The sequence below is a fragment of the Rattus norvegicus genome, chromosome 19 (assembly GCF_021556685.1).
Source record: "Rattus norvegicus strain SHRSP/BbbUtx chromosome 19, alternate assembly SHRSP_T2T, whole genome shotgun sequence".
Taxonomy (NCBI): domain Eukaryota; kingdom Metazoa; phylum Chordata; class Mammalia; order Rodentia; family Muridae; genus Rattus; species Rattus norvegicus.
Genome location: NC_141552.1, coordinates 26,337,786 through 26,357,691, shown reverse-complemented (window position 1 = coordinate 26,357,691; position 19,906 = coordinate 26,337,786). Strand labels below are relative to the sequence as shown.

The 19,906-nt window shown below is 41.5% G+C and overlaps 2 protein-coding genes and 1 long non-coding RNA gene across 8 annotated transcripts in view; 2 read left to right on the top strand and 1 right to left on the bottom strand.

Annotated features, from left to right (window-relative positions):
• Positions 1–9,612, bottom strand: part of LOC147999271 (uncharacterized) — a 28,242-nt gene extending 18,630 nt beyond the window's left edge. For 2 of the 3 annotated variants that reach the window (XR_015643924.1, XR_015643922.1), the window contains exon 1: positions 8,971–9,612. This is a non-coding gene — a long non-coding RNA (uncharacterized LOC147999271). The remainder of the gene's footprint in view (positions 1–8,970) is intronic. The other variant, XR_015643923.1, reaches the window with a different exon arrangement.
• LOC134483470 (uncharacterized) overlaps positions 1–19,906 on the top strand; it is a 192,172-nt gene that overhangs the window by 140,502 nt on the left and 31,764 nt on the right. The window lies entirely within an intron of this gene.
• LOC147999270 (disks large homolog 5-like) overlaps positions 1–19,906 on the top strand; it is a 31,204-nt gene that overhangs the window by 10,768 nt on the left and 530 nt on the right. For 2 of the 4 annotated variants that reach the window (XM_087596290.1, XM_087596291.1), the window contains 3 exons: positions 16,933–17,092; positions 18,276–18,419; positions 19,054–19,220. In XM_087596290.1, the coding sequence (XP_087452416.1) occupies positions 17,082–17,092; positions 18,276–18,419; positions 19,054–19,220 (322 nt within the window). In that variant the 5' untranslated portion in view covers positions 16,933–17,081. Of the gene's footprint in view, positions 1–15,721; positions 15,900–16,932; positions 17,139–18,275; positions 18,420–19,053; positions 19,221–19,906 lie in introns of those variants that run through there. The other 2 variants (XM_087596288.1, XM_087596289.1) reach the window with 2 other exon arrangements.

Genomic DNA, 19,906 nt, shown 5'->3' with positions numbered 1-19,906 from the left:
CTTCTGGCTATTATAAGTAAGGCTGCTATGAACATAGTGGAGCACGTGTCTTTTTTATATGTTGGGGCATCTTTTGGGTATATGCCCAAGAGAGGTATAGCTCAGTCCTCAGGTAGTTCAATATCCAATTTTCTGAGAAACCTCCAACTGATTTCCAGAATGGTTGTACCAGTCTGCCTCCCACCAACATTGGAGGAGTGTTCCTCTTTCTCCACATCCTGGCCAGCATTTGCTGTCACCTGAGTTCTTGATCTTAGCCATTCTCACTGGTGTGCGGTGAAATCTCAGGGTTGTTTTGATTTGCATTTCCCTTATGACTAAAGATGTTGAACATTTCTTTCGGTGTTTCTCAGCCATTCGGCATTCCTCAGCTGTGAATTCTTTGTTTACCTCTGAACTCCATTTTTTAATAGGGTTATTTGACTCCCTGCGGTCTAACTTCTTGAGTTCTTTGTATATTTTGGATATAAGCCCTCTATCTGTTGTAGAATTGGTAAAGATCTTTTCCCAATCTGTTGGTGGGGCTACATTCTTAATCCATACTCATTCACACAACAGAACATCTTCCTCCCCACCCACGAGGCCTTGACTTGAACCCAGGTCCTTCCAGGACCAACAGACCTGAGAGAACAGATTGCAGCACAAGAGAGAAAAGAAGCCAGAATAGTTTAAACTAGAGAAAACCCCCATATAGGCCGTTTACCAACTTTAGGGGTTTGCATATTGTGGACTTCAGAATCTTACGGTCAGATTTTTCTGATTACACCTTATAGGTGAAGCTGAAGTCTACTGAGGGTGGGATCATCCCAGGCAGGGAGGGGATCTGACTCTGCAGGCCTGGCCACCCTCTGCATTCTCCCAAAAATAATTTTTAGTCAGCTGTAAATCTGAAGTGAAATTTGTTTTTTGTCAACTCAAACGGTTGACATTTCAAGTCTCACACACCATGTGAGAGACACACATTTATCCACAGGGGATATGAACTTACTTCTATAGAAATGACTGTGGGCCAACAGAGGGAAAGCATTCTTGCCTTTAGCATTCTGTCTGTATCAGAGACTACATGGACTGGCTTCCTGGACAGACATGTCCAAGCAGACAGACATTGTAATGAGGGAAAACTTAGGCAAGAAATGACCTGGGGACAGTGATTTCAGATTGTGCCTTTAGCCAGGAATCTCTGTTGTCATTAAGGCAAGCAGTCTTGGGCTTGCCAAAACTTGTCAGTATTTCAGGGCTCTTACAACTGCTCCAGGTACTTCTGAGGTGAAAGCCTTTCATTAAAAAAAAAGTTTATAGAGCAATATTTCTCCACCTGTGGGTGGCAACTGCTTCACAGAGATTGCATATCAGATACCTTGTACATTATGACTCATAAGAGTAGCAATATTATTTATGAAGTAGCAATGAAATAATTTTATGGAGGGGATCATCACAGTATGAAGAGCTGTATTAAAGGGTTGCAGCAGTAGGACTGTTGAGAACCACTGCCATAGAAGCTGACACATGGGAGCAGACTCCTCAGCTGAGTAGAGACCCACGACAAGGGATACTGTGTCACACCCTAGAACCCAGAGATAGAATCTATCCCAGGAGTCTGTGGGTCACCTTGTCTTAAATTCTCCCAGGGTCAAGAATAGCATTGGTCATCTCAGCAGAGTCAGCTTGCACAGCCCACATCAGGCCCATGGCTTCGCTTTACAGAGAAGGATGTGGGTCTAAGTGACAGTGAGACTGAGGGGACCCTGATACTCATTTGCTTTGAGCTGTGGTTTCTTCACCTGTAAAATGGACGTGTTTCTGCTGAATTGGGTTGTTGTGGAGATTAACAGAACATACAACCTGCTCAGTGTCTGCCTGGCATGGACCCTGCTGGTTAAATGGAAGCTGTCGATGATGACGAGATTAAAAGTAGAATTTCTAGCCAGATAGTGTTAGTTGCGGGGCGCCATACAAGTGTTCTAAGCATTTTCTGATTCTAAGACCGCCTCACCTTACAACCTAAGGCTCTTGATTTAAATTTAAAAAAAAAGAATAAATATAAAATACCAAAATGAAAAAATCATAATCAGAAATGAGCTAATTCCTGTGAAGTCATTTAGCTTTACATTTTCTGCTTCTATTTCCAAGGCACCTAGAGTAGCACTATCCGAGATCCTAAAGCCTTCTATTATGGTGCTACCCATTCATTCCTCTCTCCTTGAGGACTTCTCAGGTGATTTACCAGAATCAGATGGCTTTTAAGATTGTTCCCATCAGGTGCGATCTCTTTGTCCATGGGCCTTGCCCAAAGTTGCAGGGCCAACCTGTTGTTTTACAATCCAAAATTCCAGACATTAATTTTACCAATGAAGTTTCAGGAGTCAGATGCTGAAGTCAAGTAAAGCTCCCAACTGTCTTTCCTGATTCACTGACCTCCCAGAAGAAGAGCAGTCCTGTTCCCTCTGAACACTTTCTTAAAAATCCTTTAACTCAAAAACTTTCCATTGGTTTAGTTATCTAGATTTCCTTTCACGTTGTGTCTTGATCTGCTGGACCTAAGTGCACTTTTTACCTTTGCCATAAATGTGTGTGGTAGGTGAGCCATACCGTAATTAAGTCCATGTTTACATGAATAAACAACTCTTGCTTTAAATGTCTGTGCCATGGCCCTGCTATACCACACACTAGTTTTTCAGTAAATAATACATTCTTGGAGATCACAGTGTGATCAAATATTTTGTAACATGACTTAGTAACGTTCCCTCGATTTTATAAATCAATTTCTTTGACGAGGATTCTGGGTGTTGTCTGTCAGGTCTGAGTGCGTCATCTTGGGAATCCCAAGGAACATCAAACTTGGGCTTTTGAAACTGTTGCATATGGCCAACCCGGAGCAAAAACCACCCAGGAATCTACTGATACTTGACACACATTAATTCACCTGCCTTTTTCATATAGTTTATGGCAAGAGGTCACCATTCTTGACCTTGTTTCACTATAAAACGTGGTACTAAATGTAAGAGTTGGGGTCAAGGAGATCACCCCACAAATCACAAAATACCCATCTCAGATAACCATGTATGGTTTATTGAATACAAAACATCCATGAATTTCAGGACAGAATTAAAAGTCCAAACCTAAGGATAATAGAATAGAAGAGAATTTAGATTTCCAGTTCACAGGTCCAGTAAGCATATTCAGTAAATCATAGCAGAAAACATCCTTAAGGTAAAGGAAGAAAAGGCCATGAGGGTACAACAAGCCTACAGAATGCCAATTTATTCATACCAGAAACAATTCCTCCATTAACATAATAATTAAAACACTGAATGCACAGATCAAAGAAAGATCATTAGAAGGGGTAAGGTATAAATAACCAGTAACAAATAAGTTCAGACCTATCTGAATTACACCAGACTTCTCAACAGAGACTCCAAAAGCCAGAAAATCTTGGGCAGATGTAATGCGGACCAAGGATCCTATAACCAGCATAATTCTCAATCACCATAAATGGAGAAACCAAAATATTTCATGACAAAACCAAATTTAAACAATATTTTTCTCTAAGAAAGCACAACAGAGGATTGTAGTAGGGAAACTCCAAGACAATGAGCTAAACTATACCCAAGAAAAACCAAGAAATAAATCATCTCTCAATAATTTCAAAAAATGAAGCACACAATCACCATTTCACCCATAACCAGAAAAAGAAGAGAAAGCAGCAACTATTGGTCTTTAATATCTAACCAGACCCTCTGTCACCAATCCCCCAGCTCCTAGGGAATAAACTGCCAGCCAAAGTATATACAGGGTCCATGGTTCTAGGTAACTGTGTAGAAGAGGACTGATTCAAGTGGCACCCATGTGGCGGGAGGCCATTGACTACGCTGAGGCCTGTTGCCCACCAAAAGTAGATGCTGGAGTTGTGAGGTGGGAATGGATATGTGTAGGTGGGGGAACACTGTCATATAGGCAAAGCTGAGCAGAAATGGGATGTAAGATATGATGAGGGGAGTGTGGAAAGCAGGACAACAGTTGAAATGTAAATAAATAAAATAACCAATTAATAAAAAAATAGCCAAAAATAAAATAAAAAGTGAAAAGGTAAAAGAAAACTTACACCAAAACAAAACAAAAGAAATCCTTGTAGTGGATTGGCCTAATTCTGCTTGTATTTTAATGCTAATATGTAGAACTCAAGACTGTTTAACCTCCAAAAACTGACCCTCCTCCCAGGTAACTGTGATTATAAAGAAGCCAACAGCCAACAGCTGCACAGCAGAGAGATGGGGGAGGTGAGCTTTGAGGGCTTTGCTAGAGAGGATCATGAGGAGGGAAGAAGGAGGAAGACGCTGCCAGAGAATAAAGGAAGAACATGTGTGATGGAGAGGAGAGAGGAAGAGGACAGCAGCCATGGTTAAGGGAGAGGAGAGCCTGGTCCTGAGGGCTGTCCAAGTGCAGCAAAGAGCAGCCAAGATGCTACACAGCCAGTAAGAGTTGAGCGTTATTATTTGGAAAGTAGATCTGATACCATGGCGGGCAGGCAGCTGCCCAGCTACTGTGCTGATTAAGGCATATGATGAATAAATTTACAAAATATGTATAACCAGTAAGGAGCTCTATAGAGGATCCTAAAAGGCATACTTAAGTTTGAAGAGAAGGATAAAATACCAGAGGAAACAGGAAATAATTTAACAAAACTAGAACAGTCAATCAAAAGAAGCCAATAAAACCCACAAAAATTAACAAAATTAAATACATAGGTTTAAATAATATTTGCATGTCACTAAACTCAATTCCCCAGTGAACAGACATTATTTAGCCAGAAACAGGATCACCATCATGAGAGATGTAGAGGATATACTAGGGAAACAGACCTAAGACACAGGTCCCTATAGCAATTCTATGCAGTTTCTCTATCTAGCTGACAGAATAGATTTCAAACCAATCCTGTCCAGAAGATGTAAGGACATTCATTTCATACTTTGCAATTACCAAAAGATACTACAATTCTAAATATATACATATTAAACACAGCAGTCACAAATTTAAATACATAATTATCAGATAGATCTGAAATTACCCATTAGCTATAATAGTGGTTGTGATTGTTTTTAATAGTCTATTCTGACCACTTGGCAGATCACATGCAAATAAACAAAAGAGGAGGAGCAGAATTCAGTGACATCATCAGTCAAATGGACCTAACAAACTACACTGAACTATACATATATTTTCTATCAGCCTGTGGATCTGTCTCCAAAATTGACCACGGATTAGGACACAGAACAGCCCTCAGGAAAGATAAGAAAGCTGAAGTAGTGTCACGCATTCTATCTAGGCACACAGGAATCAAACTGGTATCACACAATAGAAAGTGCAGTCAGGACACACTCTCGTGGAAGGTCAGCAACACAAACAACACACTACTGAAAGGGCCAAGGGAGAACACATAAGGAAAAATTAAAATCCTAGAAATGAGTGACAATGAAAACACAACCACCACAGATCTATGCGATACAACATAGTTTTAGGAATTATGTTGCAGTCAGCAAAGCCAGAGCAGTGGACCCATCTAATCCCTTTGTCATGCATCAGAAGTAGAGAATGTGGACTGTGCCCTGTTGGGTTAATGCCTTGAACTGGCTCACCACATTCCCAACTTCCCTTTGCAATGATAACATATTTTTGGCATTACACATTGGATATATGCAATTTGCCTTTTGATTTCATAGGGGAATAATTAAGGGACTTCCTGGAGGGTCGAAAAGCACTGTGGATAAACTGTGTAGAGACCGAAAGACTACAGGGGTTTTGGAAGCTGAGCTAATGTATTTTTATTATGATATGTTTAAGAACCTATGGGGAATTGGGAGTGGAATATGGTGATTTGAATGATAATGGCCCCCATAAACTCACATATATGAATGTTTCTTGCAGGTTAGTGGAAATATTCGGGAAGAATTATAAGATACGGATTTGTTGGAGGAGTGTATGGGATTGGGCTTTGAGGTTTCCAAATTCAACACCATCTATAGTTAACACTTTCTCTGTCTCCGACTTGCACATAAGATGTAAGCTCTCAGCCAGTTCTCTAGAAACATGGTGTCCTACCTGCTGCCGTGTACCCCAGCATAATATTCATAGACTCATGATCCTTGAAACTGTAAGCTGAAATAAACTCTTTCTTCTACAAGTTCCCTTGCTCATGGTGTCTCTTCACAGCATAGAAAAGAAACTAAGATTGGAAGGAACAGTTAAGTGAAAAATTTCTCAGTAATATCCTGGAAAATAAAATTCAGACATTTACCAAAAGTGTCAGGTACCGTGATCAAGCTGGCTTGACTGCAGAGGTGCAAGAATGTTTCAACAAATACAAATGAATAAACAATTCACCACAGAAAACCAAGAACAGGAAACACATGATCACTGCAGTAGAGGCAGACAATCTCTTTGGCAAAATCCCACAGTGATTAATGCAAAATTCCTGGAAATCTGGGATATGGAGAAGACACACCTTAACATTATAAAGGCTATATGCAAGGCAAACAGCATCCTAACTGGAGGAAATCATAATGGATTTCCACTAAAATCAGGAATAAGTCACAGATGTTCATTCTTTTCATCTAATTCAACTAGTATGTGAAGTCTTATCCAAACAATATGACAAGAGAGAGATGGAAAGGCATGTCAATATGAAAGAAAGCAGTCAGAGCATTCTCATTTGCAGGCGATATGATCCATATATAAAGACCACTACGAAACCACTGGCAAACTCCTATGGCTCATGGACACATTCACTAAAATCACAGTAAAATCAATAGAACTCCTGTATACCAACAATAAATATGACGAAAGAAGCCAAGAAAACAAACCCATTCAGAATAAAAATCTTGCAGTATCTAAGGAAGTAAAGACTTGTTAAAATGAAATCATTAGGAAAAATAAAAAAACTGAAGAAACCAGAAAATGAAGAGACCTCTCATTTTCATGTATCAGTATGATTTATATTATTATATAGAATTCTACCAGAGTCATCTACTGGTTTAAATCCATCCCATTATAATCCCAATACAGAGCTTCATGGGAATGAAAAAAAAAAAAATCTCAGAACTCACATGAAAGCACAACTGAGCAGGGCAGTCAGACACTGCTAACTAATAAGACAGTAAAGCACTGCGGGAGGCATCACCTTTAATGATTTCACCTTCATTTTGGGGAATAGTAAAAAAGAAAAACCAGCATGTTAATATCATGAGAGCAGACACAGTGCCTAATGGAATAAAATTGAAGAGCCTGATATTGGCCTATGTTCTTATCAGCATTTGGGTTTTGAGAAAAAGGGAAACAAACAAACAAAACAAAAAACTCATAACCCCCCCTCCCACCACCACACACAAGTGCAGTTTTCAACCTGTGGGTTGCAAGCCCTTCAGGGAACAACCACATATGAGACATACTTTATACATGCTATTTACATTACAATTCAAAACAGTAGCCACCTTACATTTATGACTTAGCAATGAAATAATTTGGTAGTTGGGGTTGGTTACCACAATGTGAAGAACTGTATTCCTTGAGTTGTTCTTGGTCATAGTATTTTTCTGCAGTAACAGAAATGTGACTGATATATAAACTGGTACCGAAGTGAGTGGAGATGTTTGTGAGGAATCTCTTGATTTTTTGGAGGAGGGTGGGAGACTTTGGATTGGGAAAACTGTTGAATTATTTAAGGAGATCTTAACAGTTCTTTTAGTTTGCCACATGGGAGACATAAGTATTGTGAGTCTGTGCAAAATAGAGCCTCTCTGATGAAACTTCAAAGGATGGCAGGAACTCTATTGGTGACTGGCTTAGAAGCAATTGATATAATTTTGGCAAACAATCTGTCTCTTTTCTGCCTGTTTACTAAGAAGTGACCTGAAGATGAATAAAAAGCTAATTGACTAATTGTTTTGAGCAAACTTCAAGGGGTAGATATCCGGTGACCTTCCTCATATGGTAGGAATGTGTGTTTGTATTTTTCATTGTTAATGTAGCCAGGACTTCAGTTAATCCCGCCACATTCAGGGTCTGGACGCATAGGAAACTGCAAGATCTCCCAGGATTTGGAAAATGTCCCAATTGTTGTAAGGTCCCCAAAACATGTTGTCACCCCACACACATTGGGAAGCAACTTAAAGGAACATGACCCCCTCATTCTCAAGAGGAAGGGTGGGTGGGTGGTTATTTGTCTGCCGTTGGTTATGGATGATTATTGTCAGTTAGGGGGTTGGTTGCAAGTTCTTACTGGCCATGGTCAGGGAGGAAACAGTAAAGCAGATTCGAATCAGGAATGTCTTTCTTCCTTTCTCTTTCTGTCCTCAATTCTCTGTCTAATGTTGTGGGAAATCAGGAGAAGGGACTAAAATGACAAAATCATAGATCACTGTATCTCTATTTATACTAGAAAGCAATACCAAGTCTCAAATATTTTAGGATTGCATGGATTCTTGAATGATGATAGAATTTAAAATTGTACTTGCATAAATGATTCAATTCATTTTTAAGATATAAGTATATGCAACTTATTCACAATGTGGTGTAAAATTCTAATTTTATAAAATTACTACTGCACACTGCCGTGGATAATTAAGGAATTCAAGCTAGTACTTTCCAACTATAAATAATCAGTCTTCCAGTCATGTTAGGTACTGCTTTAGTTAGGTACAGAAATAAGCTTTATTTAACTTCCTGTGTATGTTTTTAAAGTTAAGTAGGAAGTAAATCCCTTGGGAAAAAAGCCACATTTGTCCACTGAGATAGACATTACATACAAAGGTGGTTCTCAAATCCTTTAGAGATCTGAAGAATCTGCCATTTCAGATGTCCTAATAGTTAAAGGCTTTTCACAGTGGGAGAGACCTCAACTCCTGGTAGTGTCCCCAATCTATTCTGAAAAAGATGATGGGCTCTAAAGAACCATTGGGTGAAATACTACCTACTTACCTCTACTGCTGCCAGAAAGCTGTCCAGACTGTGCAGAAGTTGATCATGGGGAACTCTGTGTCCCAGTTTTTGGAAAAAAAAAATAGGATAGTCCTTCAAGTGACCTGCTTCAAAGGATTGTTGTCAGAGCTCCTGGCCCAGTGAGTTGAAGGTGGATGCCACAGTGAATATTTGCTGACTGACTCCCAGGGTAGCCAACCATTTCTGTTATTTCTTAGGTTTGGAAGCTGTTTGCTCTGAATTTCCTTTTATTCAGGCAACATTTCTCCTCCTCAGATCTTGGATGGGGTTGAAGATTAGATAGTTTAGTCTTAACCTTTTCTTGTTATGAGAATCAGAAAAACAAACTTGTTCACCATCGTGCAGAAATGTGACAGCCAGGAACCTGGACAGGAACAGGGTGGACATGGGAGGCTCAGAAAGCAGGGCTCTATGGACAGTCCACAGCAGTATCCAAACTCCTGTGATAACCGCTCTGGCACCATAAGTCCTGAGAGAGGATGGGGATGCCAGGAGAGTGTGCGTGGTCTGCCCACTGCCTGGGACTTTTAAAAGCTTGTACCACCCCCGAGCACATAGAAGAGCTTGAGCAGAAAGAGGCCGATGCCCAGAAGCCTCTGCTGTGGTAGGAGGCAGTTATGGCGGTTGGAGGTGGGGGTAGAGGTGGAGGAGGGATGGGAGAAGACCGAGGAGTTTCCCCAAAAGACAAGAACAGACACCATCCTTACTACTCCAGAACCCACGCCAATCCCACCCCACCCCTAAAATGCCCAGTCCACTGCCAAACCTCCCCATGCCAAGCATTCACAGCTTCATCCCCACTGTGCTTATTTCTTATTTTTTTAACTTCTTATTTATTCTCTGTGAACCTCACATCCTGCAGCTCAACTCCATTCATCTGCCCTCCCCTCAGGTCTGCACTCCACCTTTGCATCCTGCTCTAAATCAGAGCAAAAATAATCTTCGTGTGGAAGCTGAATAAAGAAAAAGAAAAAGAAAATTTGTACGCAAAAAATGTGTCAAATTTTAAGGATGAAAGACATAAACGCTTAAATTGTTTGGAATTAATGAAAGTACATTTGGTCTCAGAAGACTTATTATGGTTAATAAATGCAAGTTATGATAGATAAGGGATACAAAGCTTAAAAAGTGATAGAAAATGATTTAGGTACAAAAATTTAGACTAATATAATTTAGATAACAAAGTACCTTCTCCAATTTTGCAAAATACGAATGGACAGAATATTGTGACAGTAATTCTTACCTGATGCATCTCATAAGTTTTCTTATTTTATCTAGCTTATTAATGTTAAATTAAAGGTATTTCTTGGAGTAAAAGCGGAAATGCTGAGGTGACCTCCCTTTGTACTAAGGTGTGTCAACTTTCAATTGTTAGTTCTGTACTGGCAGTGAGCTAAGTGCTGGCAGGATTTCTCTTGTCATTTCTATGTCCCATCATCAGCTTTGCTATTTTGTGGATGTTTGTCCTTCTCACCAGCTCAACACAAGCTAAGAGATGTATCAGGTGTTGTCTCACTGCTGACTGGATGTAATAAAGATCTGATGGCCAAGAGCTGCGTCAGGAAGTATGTGGGCAGAACTTCCGGGCATAGAGAGGGACATAGGCAGAGGCAAGCTGAAGCAGGAGATTCAGAATAGACATGGGCAGGAAGAGATATGGAACAGACCACGGCAGAGGGGTAAAGAGCTAAGCAGCAGGTGGGTCTCAATGGTAGAAGAATGGGGTTAAATTTTAGAGAAGATGAGGGACTGCCCAGTGAAAGGCCTAAGATTCAAACTATGTTCGAATTCTCCATGTCCCATTCACACCTCAGGCAACTCTGTGAAAATAGTACACAATACAGTATTAACATGGCTTTGAGTCTGTGGTTTGGTTACTTTTGGTCACTGTTCCTCAAGACTGCAGGAGAAGGAACAACACACAGGGCAAACACATGAAAACCATGTGCAGCTTAGAGTGGAAAAGATCACTAAGAAGTTTAATGTCACAGCAAAGTCATGTGCTGAAGAGGAGGGTGACATAGTTAAGGAGATGAATGTTATTAACAATAAGCCTCCTGCCTCTGTACTGTAGAGATGTGGAAGGTGTCCTCAAGGCAAGACTCTTACCAATTAAAGTTCCAACTTGGAAAAGGGAGCTCAATAGATTTCGTGCTCCTACAAAGCAAGTGCATAGGGAAGCTGCTGCAGTTGTCATCCAAGCAGGCAGCTGACAGGTCAGTGCACCTCATGTGGCACGGAATTTGGAGGAAAAAAGATTTTAAGATTCAGGATGACATGAACAGGACCAGGCGACTCTCGCATTTATGTTTTTATTATTTGAGGCTTGAATTAGAATGATACTCATAGTCTCATTTTTTTAGTTTTCTTTCATTATTTTATCTACATTTCCAATTTATCTCCCACTCCATGTTCCTCTACATGAGTCTCTCTTCTGTCCCCCACGCCCTCTCCCTATGAGATTTCTCCTCCACCCACCAATTCACTCCTGCCTCAGAGGCCTAAGTTCCAATATCATGGTCCATGACGCTTCCTCAGAAACAAGGTTCTCCCGTCCCAGTGATCCCAGATAAGCTAGTCCTCTGCTACATATCTACCTGGAGCCATGGGCACACCCTGATTCTTTTATTAGTTACCTTAGTTAAGGTGTCTCTTCACAGCAATAGAGCAGTGACTGACAGGCTTAAATTCACTTTGCATCCCAATTTTTGTCCTTTCTCTATTTACTTCTCTCCCACAGTTCCTCCCCAATGTCCTCACACCATCTCCTCTGAGAGAGTAGAGGAATATCCCTCAGAGTGTGCCTCCACCAAGACACATCAAGTTTTTGTAGGGCTGGTGCACCTTCTCCCACTGAGGCCAGGGAAGACACCTGAGTTAGGGTATCAGATTTCACAGACAGGCAAACCTTTGGGGATAGCCTCGGCTCCAGTTACTTACAACAGGGTATGTAATACTGTATTAAACTTAGTAAGGTTTATTTACCTTCACCTAGCAACTCATCCTGAGGAACAGTGCTCTGGCCTGATGCTTTTATTTTCAGCCCTATCTTCCTCTTTCTTCTGTGCTTACCACTGTAACACAGGAGAAGCTTCTAATATTAATGTTGCCAGATCTTTCCGGTGTTGGGGGATAATTCTATTCTGAGTTGTATATGGATGTAATATCTTCTTTACGTATGATGAATATATACTTCAGGAAAGGACTGCTTCCTTGTTTCTATTAAGATCTAATATGACGAAAGGATTCTGATTAATATTCCAGAATCGTAGGCCACCAGGTTGGTATGTCATCACTCACTGAAGTGAGGTGAATTTTATAACACCTTTTGGCCACCCACTTTCAATGTCATTATGTGGTATTGCCTTAGGCTCTTTTCTACATTCCCCTGCCTTTGGCTGAGTATATGTTTGAGGTCTCTCTGTGACTGTGCAAAGAAGTAAGAGCTAGGGCTGGGCCACAAAATAAGAAAGTACTTGTTCATCCAAAAACAAAAACAAAAAACAAACAAACAACCAAAAAAAGCTCTAGGGTAAAATATCGGTGCTAGTGCTGAATTGAACTGCCAGAGGTAATTTTTTTTAAAGCAAATAACACTATCTTGGGGCTGATAATATGAATCAAATATCCTGCAACATAAGTTTGCAATGTTGCCTGCATTTTATAAATCAAGTCTGACCACCGTTTTGGTTCTTTCCAATCATGTCTGAGTGCATCATCACGGGAACCCCAAAGAAAATCAGAAATGGGTCCTTGAAGCTGATGCACAGGGCCAGTATAGACCTGAATATTACAGAGGACACCTTGATTCTTAACACAAGGGATCATTTCTCCATCCCTCTTGTCACATAATTTATGACAAGATGTCACCTTTCCTAACCTTAGCTTCTTTTCCTAAGTGCTGCTGAAGGGAAGATTTGGTGTCAAGAGGTCTGGACTCAGACCACAGGAACACTGAATTCATTTAAATAGGTGTAGTTTATTGAATGCACACACCAATACAGTTCAACCAGAGCAACAGCTCACAACTGTGTACTGGACATTGCTAGGCCCAGCTCATTGCAAAATCCACATGGGCTAAAGCACAAGTGCTGGAAATGCTGCTGTCTATGGGCCCTGACTCGGGTCATTTTACACATAATTGTTCCTATTTTCCTTGAATCTAATGGGTCCTATGTGAAGCTCATAGTTGGGGAACTTGTTAAGATTAACAAACCTCGTAACATACAGAATATAACAGGGTATGTGACCTGCACCACACAGTTCAATGTCAGGTTTTTTTGTTTTTTGTTAGTTTGTTTGTTGGCATCCATGATGTAGAGGCGTATTACAGAACAATAGGAAAGAGCTGGCTGCTGTGTAACAAATTTGCTGCTATTAAGGTAGGTATGGGGGCAAGACCTCAGTAACAGCCCTTAAGATGGGAAGGAGATGATGTGTTTGATATCTGAAAGGAGCTGCCTCAGCTGTGTTTTTCTGCCTGCTCAGTGCCCATTCACCATCACTCTGTCCCTGAAGAGGACCTCAAGGTCTGCCCCCTGCTGCCTGTGAGCCAGGACTAGGCACAGAAAGGCAAGGCCACAGCACTGGTTTCCAATTCCTCAGTAATGCTGGATTTCCAATAATGTACTTGTATACACAAATACAGTGTGGTAAGTTACAATATATACTAATCATTTCTTACATAGGGCAACAGTTGATTGACTACAACTAATTCTATTTTAAAAAAAGAAAAGAAACCTGGCTCTTGTGGAAATATACAAAGAAATATCTACGATGTTGGGCAATGAATTCTGCCATGGACTGAACTCAGAAAAGAGGGGTTGTGAGAAAGATGCATGGTCAAATAGCCCACCAGGTTCACATTGTGTCAACTTGATTTAATCTAATGACAAAGAAGTGGAGTATCTCTGATGGCTTCCTTCTAATCCCTTGAAAGGATCCCTAGGGATTGGCCTCAGTACATCACACTTCTTGATGGGGCAACAACACTCAAGGAAGCTTGAGATTGTCATAGGCACAGTATTATGCTACATATACAGAGTAGATAATACTACGATGTTCAGATGATGATATCCATTTGTATGCACTCTTAAGGTGAACCTAAGGAAAGAGAGATCAAGGTCCTTAGAATGGAAAGATCAGTCCCAGTTTTTTTTTTCTACCATTCCAAACTGAACGACTGGTAGGGAGAGAATGGTAGATAATCGAGAATTGGTGGATGATGCTTTGAATGCCGGTGGGTTTCTGTGCTAGTTTTAGACATGGTCTCAAGTATCCCATGTTGCCCTCTCCCTGGCTGGCCAGGTTCACTTTGAGCTCAGATAAACCTCCTTCCACTTTCCAATAGATAGGCTTACAAGAGTGGCTTCCAAGGACTGTGAGGACAGCATTAGCCTTTGACAGTTGAGGTGTGCAACCCACAACTATAGTTTTAGCCACGTTTTCCCATGTCTACCAGCTATTTCAGAGTGTTGCTGTTCTATGCCTGACAATCGGGGACACAGAAAAATAACCTGATAGAGAGCAAGGACATGGTGATCACATCCTTACCTCTTCTGTACGTTCTGGATGAGGTTTGTTAAAATTCCAATATTGCAAAAAGCTTTATATAGGGCCCATCACATCAAGGGTCACTATGTACTGTTCTATCTAAAATGTCTAATCAGAACTGATTACCATATAACACTTCCTGCAGTCCTCATATGAGAAACTTGGGATTTTGTTTTGACTTTTTCTTTTCTCTGTCTCTCTTATTTTTTGGTATATAAGTTGAGAGAAAGATAGTTAGGGCCATGAATTTGCCCCCAAAATTTGAACTATGGATGTGATCAATCAGTGTTAGTGGGTGCATTCTGTAAAGTATTCATTTTTCACTATGATAGATGCTTTTGTGTTTGGTGTGGTGGCCATTTCCCAGTGTACAGGTGCTGGGACCTTGCTCTATCCACTTAATGATGTTTATAGCCTCATTTTAGACCTTTCTGTGCACCCCCTATATCTCTTGACTATTTTATTTTTCTGATAGAAGCTCATGGTATATCTTACTCAGGCCTGTGAGCAGTGCTCCTTTGGCGACATTGGTGCAGAGAGGAGAACCCCACCACCAGCATGAGGTTCCCTTCACTGCTGGCTCCAATATTGCATTTTCCTCTGCCAACTGGTCTCCACACTTTTCCTAGCACCATAAAGAATTCAACTCTTTCTCCTAAGGAATTTTCTGGCAATTGTCGATTGCTAAGCACATGACTTCATGAGTGTTCCCCTAATACACACGCATGTTGTAACCTACCATGCAGACTATTTCTTGATGTGATATAAAGCACCTGTACAGAATGAGACAGGAGAACTTTTGACTGCATATTCAAGCTGGTGTGAAATCTCAGGAAGTTTTAATGGCTAACATTGGTGAATGAGGACAATTTGAGTTAGTGAGACATTTTGGGGCAAGATATGGAAGGAAACAGTCATTTAGATGCATAGGAATTACTAAGGTTTTTTTATAATCAAGCCTTGAGGAAAATTTGGCTTTGGAAGCAGGAGATGCTCAGTGGCTCTGCCCCAGGAAATTCTCCTGGAAAGGGCACCTCAGCTTATGCTCAGTACAGGGAGAACATTAGCAGGGAGGGAAAGTCTGCTCCCCATGACATCAGCTGTCCCTTCTTGGACATTCTATTGTCTCCTAGAGAGTTCTGGCATCCTCTGTGATGTCACCAGTGTTGTAGTGACAACCAGTGCCCTAGTTTCTCTCAGTCTGAATCTGGCGGTTACACCCTAAGACATGTTTTCCCGTCTTCGCAAGCGTTTTGGGAGGGGGAACGTCGATTGTGGACAGACTAGAGTGAAGGAATCTGGCCTTTCGTCTCAAAGTAATGATGGACAGAGACAGCACTTCTGGGGAATGTTTAGTAAGTTCTGGGCAGTATATTTGGAGCTCCCTGTCAGGGGGGCTGCAGACTTAGGCTGACCTTTCTAGCAATGGGCCACAGCAACTGGAGCATCTGAAAAGGAATTGAATTTCCATGAACATCACAATTCCTGAAAGTCAGGATTTCAGAACTTTAGTTTCCCCAACCCCACAGGGAGTATATGGTAAGGCCAATGCTATTATACTGTGAATTTCTGGCCTTTACTTTTACAGTGCATTTGTTAGGTTACATTGATATAATAACACGATCAGGAGTCATGGAGGGTCCACCTTTTCTGAGTTTAGACAGGGCAGCAATGTATTTCACTATCATTGCTTCTTTAAATACAGTGGACACCTGACAGTAAGAACAGGGAGAGATTGTGCTCCAGGCAATAACCTTATGTTCTTAGACCTTCTCTGATTTCTTCTAACTGGCAGGGTCATCATTAGCTTTATATATTAGAGGTTGTGTGTTACACACATGTTTCTAAAATACCAAAACTGTTTGGAACATGTGGACCAAGATTCAGCCTGTAACCTATTGGAACTTCTGGGGCATTTGTTATTTCATATAGGGGAATTGATAAGTCTGTTGAACATGACCTCCCTGGAAATGTGTTTTAAATCCAAAGTTGTTAGCCTAGAGTATCAGGGTAGGACATCTGAGTGTCTCCAATCACTCAAGTTTTGTGAATGGTGAATTTATCATCTGAGTTCTGAAACCACAGGGGTGAGGGTCCTGAAACCAAGCTGTACCCTGGTCAGTTGATGTTAATCCTGGAGAAGCCATCTCCATGGTACATGTAAGCACGTGATGTCCGGCATAGGGCACACCTGGCTGCTTACATCTCTTGGTCTCTATAGAGTAGTGGGAGAACTGAGATCCACTGAGGAGGCCTCTTAAGCATAGACCAATCGCCTAGCAGTGACACTGGGTTCCAGGCTTGTTCTCCTGTTTAGGCCTCACTGAGGTCTATGTACACTCTATGAATTCTCCCCATGCAGGTTCACTTGTGTTCTTCTACCTACAGACGCTGGGAGAGAAACATCATCCCCTGGCACTGCCCTAAGCGAGAAGCAGGCCAAGAAGGAAAAGGAGAGGCTGATTAAAGAGCTGCAGCTCATTACCGAGGAGAGAAATGACCTGAGAGATCGCCTGAGGTTTCTGACAGAGAGATCCATGAAGAACATGTATGAATCGCTCCAAATGCTCTTGTTTCATTCCTGGGTCTGCAAGGTCACCTTCATCTTATCCTATTAAGGTTTTGGGTTCTAGAAAGCTGTGCCTCCCTAACCACCCTGTGCTAAACCTCACCTCCCATATAGAGGAGATTCAGAACCTGACCCTTCCTGAGGAGAGAGATGGACAGTGGACTCGTCTGCTTCCATTTATTGAAAAGCAGAATTTGTGGTCTGAATGAAGAATTCAGGGATAAAGTCAGGGAGAATGAGTTCCCAGTGTGCATTTGCAAAGCCCTTGACATCAGGTGGCTTTGCAAGATTGTAATTGCAGTGAGTTTATGGTGAGTCTCTGTACGTGCTAGGCAGGGGACTGAGTGCTGGAAGATACAGGCAGCAGCCTGAGGGGCCTGGTCCCAAACTGTTCATCTCAATGCTTGAATAGAAGTTGTCAGGCTCAGGCCTGTTTGTTATTGTCTGTGTGTCTGTGGGAGCCCCTCGGACACAGCAATGGTGCATGCATTTCTCCTGGTTCTCACAGTGCTCTCTGTTTCCATATTTGCTTTTCTCTTTCTCTAACTCTGTTTACATTTCTCTTTTTTTGTGGGTGTGTCTCAGTCTGTGAGTCTGTGTGTGCATACATCCAAATGCATATGCACAACTGTTATATGTTTATATTTCACTCCACACTTGGAATATAGGAGTCTATTTCTTAGCCTGAGTATTTACCTGTAACACATTCATGGTGAAGTGAATGCTTTGTTCTGGGAGCCCCACTGTCAACAGCACAGTTCTTTGCCTACGTGGCCACAATTGTCTGTTTATTTGTATTCCTTGTGCAGATTATAATTTTGTGTTGATATATGGTCTGTTATCGGGACAGGAGAAAAGAAATCACCGGTTTCTGGCTGTGTTGGGTGGGGGAGCATGGAGAGGTGTGGCCTAGGCTCTTGATAGCTCAACTGGCTTGACTGCAGATTTCCTCTTGATTGAACAAAGGGAGCCAGGGAAGCCTCCATCTGGATGCTGAGATTCTGGTGTCCTGGACACAGAAAAACACGTTTCTGAAGCTGAAGAAGATCCAATATGTACAATTCAGAAGGTGTCCTTCCAGGACTGGGGTAGTACAGGACCCACCCTGAGCTCATATATTCCTAAATGCTGATGTTCATTGGATTCTATCATTTGGGTCCAGGCCACACTTCAGGCCAAATCCATATTATGAAGACCTGGAGAGAATGGAGGAGGCGGTCATGTCAATTCTGCACAACTTAGAGATGGAGAACACTGTGATCCATGAGAACAGCCATAAGCTGAAGAAGGAGATTACCTTCTCTAGGTAAGTCCTGGTCAGAAAGGCTATCACCTGTGAAATGGCCATTTCTGACTTTCTTTGTTCTGGACTGGACGGTCTTCAGCTATGATTCTATCTCTTGTGCTGTTTACACATCAGTGTGCCAGGGTCATTAGGACTCAGCTTTCAGTTCCATAAAAGACTGTTCCTCATCCCAGGATTGTCTAGGCATCTGCAGAAGGCTCTAGATAGAACAGCACTGATTGAAGTCAGCAGAAGATTATTAGGCTGACCTGGACCTCTCGTGTCATGCCAGGTTTTACAAAACTCAGTGCATGGACCACATGGTTAGCATGACCTTCCCTTGGTTCTACTGACCTCTTTTGCGGGTGTTTGCCAACTACTAATTGATGTTGCCCTCATGCATTGGGCTTTCATGGATAGATGAAGATCCATGTTCTTTTTGAGAGATGTGGACTCTAATTGGTGCTCCGGCCAAACAAACAATTTATTCTTCCCCGAATTAACTCTTTGTGTTTTGTGCAGGAGCATTATATGTATCAAGATGTATTTTATTAAGTCTTCATGGGTACCTGGGACCTGGTAGACTTAGTGGGACTTGGGAATAGGAATGGGAGAAAGGGGCAGCATGATCTTACTATGCAGACTGTATTTCCAGAAACCTGCTCAGCCAGCTCCTGATGGAAAACACATGTAGGAAGAAGTTGGTCCCACTGAAGCAGGAGAGCAAGGAGAGACATCTTGAGTGTGCACTGAACCAGAAATATTTGGTTGACTTCAGCAAGAAAGATAAAGACCAGCAACGTCCAGACCCAGCATCATCTGGTAGGGACGAGTAGCTGTGTTAGCTTAACAATATCTGATAAAATTTGCCAATTTGATACATCTGTGCTTTTTCCTACCACCTTACTAATTTACACTCACAACCAGCCAACCACCTCATGTATGGAATTGTTCATTGCTCTGCCTATGCACAAGTATTCTGGGAAGCCAACCACTTTTCAGAAACTGAATTATTTTGCAAGTATATTTTGCTGCTCTTTTTGAAGCTGCATTATAGAAATGGTGACAGATCAATAACATATCACATTATTGCACATGCACGTGATAGATTGGATGCTATGTAGAGTTTTGAACATGTTCTTGGTTCTTGACAAATGACAAGTGGTCATGTGACTTCTTGTGTAGGAAGCACCTTTCTGGGATAAGAACTAAGTGCAAATGTCAAATTAGTACTTGTCATTGGCTTTAACCTTGGTGACATATGGACATCTCCTTTCTTCCTGCAACCCAATGCGGTCCCTTCCATTGCCCTGTTCTTGGTTTGCACTGGTATAAGTCTGGGTCCCATATTGTCAGCCCACATTACTGTGAGGCTTGCTGGAGATTTTGCCCTGCCCACAGAGTTAGCAACAATGATATCAGTTAAAAGGTCCATGTTAATTGTCCAATAGAACTGAGGTGGTAGAAGGCAGCATTCTGACAGCTGGCTTGCGTTTCACCACCAAATC